The sequence below is a fragment of the Chondrus crispus genome, genomic scaffold (assembly GCF_000350225.1).
Source record: "Chondrus crispus Stackhouse genomic scaffold, scaffold_28, whole genome shotgun sequence".
Taxonomy (NCBI): domain Eukaryota; phylum Rhodophyta; class Florideophyceae; order Gigartinales; family Gigartinaceae; genus Chondrus; species Chondrus crispus.
The window spans coordinates 216520-221224 of NW_005179179.1; the positions used below are offsets into that span (position 1 = coordinate 216520).

Consider the following 4705-nt stretch of genomic DNA (forward strand, 5'->3'; position numbering starts at 1 on the left):
AATGGAGCCTGTTTAGAGAGATTTTCCTAGTTCGTACAGTATTTCTCAAAAGAAAGCGACGTGGCCCATCAATTAGATCTCAAATACACGCCGCGCACCCCTCATCTTTGCACTTTGTCTACGCACCCTGCCTGTGTCAGACAAAATCCGGGCTCGAGCGGACCGTTCTGGGGCGAGAGCACACAACTTGCGCATTTCGGAGGCCGTCTCCCTCCCACAGTTACAGTAGTGGTTTATGTGGTTCTATTCCATTTTTTTGGTCTGCACCATGCAGTCCCTCCCCGAGTAGCTATGTGGCGCCCTTTTTGATGGCGCGAAATCGGTTCGCACAGTCGGAGAGGAGACTTAGTTGGCACTATTTCGCGCGAAGGAGGCATGGCGAGGTAGTAAGTTCCGCAAATTTATCGGAATTCTGAATGCGGATTAGGAAAATAACGAATTAGGGACTGAACGGTTACCGTGTACCTGTCATTCACTTCACATCTTCTGAGGCATCACAGGCGATCGAATTCCTACACTGCGGTACCCTTCGTGGTACATAAATGAGAGAGGCCGAAACGGCCGAGTGGGCGATGACGGGTGCGGCGCGCAGCGCCCCACATATCGCCTCATTTTGACAAGAAGCTGGCGAAACTAAGAGCCACGTAGCAATAACCATGCAGTACTTTTAAAGCCAGAGCACTGCCCCGTATCTATTACAACAGCTATTTCTAGTCCGCAACTGACAACGACGAGATCAAACCTGGATAACGGCCACAACACTACACACGGGGCATGCGATGACAGAGGGCGCCAGAGCCCGCGCGTAAACAAACCCTCTCCCCTTCCGAATCAAACGCCCGTGCACAACTGGCAGGAACAGAGCAAGCGTGCGTACCCACCCTACACGCCCGCGCGCAAGGTCCATAAACCGAGGGCGATGACGACTGGTAGGAGGGCGGAGAGCAAACCGGGGCCTGCCTTCCTCCCCTTCTCCATCCTCATGCCGCAATAAAGGTCGGGGTCCAACGCGCCGACACCGCCGCCCTCTCGAAACCCGAGGCGCGTATAAAACGTCTTGGCGGCGTCGTTGAATCTCCTGACCGCGACGGTGACGACGCGCACGCCCTTTCCCCCTTCGCACACGGCCGTCTCGATGAGCTGTCTGCCCACGCCGCGCCTCTGCCACGCGGTGCTGACGGCCATCTGGCGCAGGTACATGGCGTTGCACTCGACGTCGACGCTGAGGTAGCCGACCAAGTCTGCGCCGTGTCGCGCGACGTAAAACCGGACGGTAGGATGCGCGGTCTTGAAAGCGGCCTCCTCGTCGTCGAAGGCGGCGTGCAGGAAGGCGGGGACCGTCTGGCTGGGGGCCAGACCGAGCGTGGCTGGCGGCAGATCGTCATACACGTCGCGGAAGGCCGCCACAAAGAGCGCACGCTCGGCGGGCAGCGCACGCTTGGAGGCGGCAGCCGTGAGGCGCGAGATGGAGAAGCCGGCGGCAGACATGGAGCTGGTGGGTGCGACGAAGGCCGGGGCGATGCCGGTGGCGCGCATCCCGTTTTAAGGGCCGTCGGAGGTGCGGCAGAGCCTGCGGCAGGGCGTCGCGTCGCCAAGGCGACGCGTCCAACGCGGCCGGCAGTGATGGTTCCCCGTTGGAATACGGGATAGACTGGTTGCGGCGGCGTGAGTGCTCTCGCGGTGACGGGGAAGTTGATGCGGAGGTTGCCTGCTCTCGGTTAGAGCCTGCAGCAGGGCGTCGCGTCGCCAGGGCGACGCGTCCAACGCGGCCGGCAGTGATGGTTCCCTGTTGGAATACGGGATAGACTGGTTGCGGCGGCGTGAGTGCTCTCGCGGTGACGGGGAAGTTGATGCGGAGGTTGCCTGCTCTCGAGGTTCCTGCCCACGAGGTTGCGAGGTATGAGTAGGTATCCACGTGGCGGGAGGCGGTCTTGAGGGCTGAAAAACAGTTAAATTTTGCCCTCACGTTGGCGACCTTTTCTCCGTCGCCACTGCGTTGTCCTTCTTATACTCATCCGCTTCGTTGATGAATTTCTGTCCCGCCCCGTCGCAACCCCTCCCCCTCGCACCCCCTCCCCCTCGCATCCTCACGCTCTCACTCCAACGCAATATTGCAAACCGCTTCTTTCCTCTCCCCCGTGTCACTTTGCCACATGCATCGCAACCCGCCGCCCCTCTCTCTTTCGCCTCCCCACTCTAGCTTGTACTCCCTGGTCACCCATTCGAGCAACGACAACGACCGGCAAATGCTCAACGTTCCACTCAGCTCATCAAACACTGCTTCCACCCTTTTCGGTCCGATCTTCTTCCCCAACTCACGCACCTCCTTATAGAAGCCTCCTTCGTCTTGCATCCCGTACCGGTCGCAGTAACGACACCGGCTCAAAAATGTTGCTATCACATACAGTGTCTCCGTCCTCGCATTCGGAAATTCCTTCTGTGTCCTCTCGTCCTCCTCGCGATCTATACCTTCCCTCTGGTCGCCGGCCCAAAACCCCGCCACGTCTACCCACTCTTTAGTAACGACGATCCACAACAACCAGAACATTGCGTTTCGCGCGTCGATGTACACCACTCTTTCCCGAGTTACCGCTTCGGCTGCCATCCCGGGGTTTTGTCTCACACGCTCCTCGATCATCCCCTCTAGCTCGGCCACCCGCGCCGTGATGTGGTACAGAGTCGTCGACGGGAAGAACAACGCCACGCTCAAGATGGACTCGATGTTGTTGTGCAACGACGCCTCTATCGTCCCCGATGACGATGTGATCGACAGCAGTCCGCTCGTGTGACGCACTTCGAGCAGCACCCGCACCTGTTTGATGAGCCGGTCCAAGTTGCACCCCACGTACTCGTACTTGTCGCGCAGTGCCTTGCGATTGGAGATCGACTGCTCGTACACGGGCACGACCAAGTATGCCCGCCGAAACGCATTTTCAAGAACTGCCGTCGTTGTGATCACCGCCGTCATGATCCGATCATGCACGCGCTCCACGTCCAGGCCCTCGCACACGCGCAGCGACCGCTTGATGGCCATGCTTTGTTCGAAAATGCTCTGCATTTCTTGCCGCCCAAAGTGCACCGTGTCATACCGCGCTAGGATGCGCTCGTGTATGTGGCATCGTACCCACCAGTGGAAGTCGAAGGAGAGCAGCAACAGAAACTCCACGAGAGAGCTGGCGTAGAGTAACCCCATCAAGCTCGTGAGAATGACCGTAAGCAAGAGCGTGCACGTCGCGTTAACGCATGGGAGGATTTGCGAGCGGCGCGAGTTGTGCCGCACTTGGTGTGCGGCGTAACGACTGGCGGAGACCAGGACTGTTAGCCAGGTATAGAAGAGATGGTGGAGTGAGGCGCGGCGGGATGTGGTTTCCCAGAAGCTCTTGACTCGTGGTGAGGCAGGGGAGAGCGTGGAAAGCTTGCGCAGTGTGGGCGGCGAGGGCCGCCAGAGGTGCGAACGAAACCAGATGCCGTCGGGGTCTTGCTCGGCCACGGTGATGGTACGGTACAGCCAGGCGATGGGGAGGGCGTGGATGCAGGCTGCGCGCATCCAGGGCCACATCTCTAGCTGGCGCACCAGGGTGGCGATGAGCTCGAGCAGGTAGGGAGCGGCGAGGGCGAAAGGGAGGATGAGGGCGGTCCAGTCTTGCAGGTCAAAGGCGTCGTCGGTGGTGGAGTTGGCGATGCCGGATCGTACTGTTAACACAGCGAGGAGAAGCAGCAGCAGCCAGAGAAGAAGCGCGAGGATATCGTTGCGCCGCCGTTCCAGGAGCGAGTCGGTCGAGGACCATGGCTTGGCGAGGAGATTGAGCAATGAACCATACGTGATCACGACGACGATGAGGACTTGGGACATTTTGATGTGGAGGGTGCGGGAGGGGGGATGCGGGAAGGCACGAGAACGGAACGAACGGAACGCACGGAAAGAAGCAGAATAGAAGAGTGCGTTGCAGAGGGGGATTTCTGGCTGGCGTGTTCGCGTGGCGTTTCTGTACATTTGCTCACCGTGCGCGTGAACTCCCCTCGTCATAAGAGTGATCGCTTGGATATTGGCAACAAGGAGTCCTCAGTGCAGGCGAGAGCTACGGTATGAAGGATGCCATTGAGATCTGTGCCAATGTACCCTTCGTAACAGCTTACGGGGCAGGGGAACAGTTTTCAAAGCCAAGTGAGACGATACCCCTCATTGAGATGTCCCATTGAAAGACTCGCTCCGCAGCCCCCGTTTCTGGCGTGTGGGTGTTTCAACCCTCGAAATGTGGCAGTTCATGAGGTTCTGGATAATACTCGTCGTGGGTACCGCGTTAAAGCCTTCGTGTGGGAGCAGTCACCTGCGTGAAGAGGCATCCTTGCCCCTGCCATACGCTCCCTGCCCATTCGCTGGCGACTCATCCTTCCTGAGCATAGACCGTCGATCCTCAGGTCACACGCGAACTGTGAGGGTGGGACGCGCCCTCTCTCGTACTCAAGACCCATTTCTTTCTTCGCGACTTTTTCGACGTACAGTATTGCCGCAAAACCTCATAATATCGGAAGGCTCACGACGACAGCCGTGGTGCCTGGTCCTGCGGAGTATGCATACCGAAACCTGCGATGCCCGACTCGAAGAGTAGAAAATTGAGGGCGTGTCTTAACAGGCTGGTTTTTGCTTGCCTTGCCCGGTTTTGCCAGGAATACTTTTAAATTCTTAACAAATACCGTATGCTTC

At 58.3% G+C, this 4705-nt stretch overlaps 1 protein-coding gene; it reads right to left on the reverse strand.

The window, feature by feature from the left end:
* Positions 1-641: 641 nt before the first annotated feature.
* CHC_T00005292001 (hypothetical protein) lies at positions 642-4027 on the reverse strand. XM_005717049.1 is given in 2 exon segments: positions 642-2095; positions 2096-4027. The coding sequence occupies 1 exon segment, from the start codon at positions 4025-4027 to the stop codon at positions 2096-2098; it is 1932 nt and encodes a 643-aa protein (XP_005717106.1). The 3' UTR covers positions 642-2095.
* Positions 4028-4705: the final 678 nt, after the last annotated feature.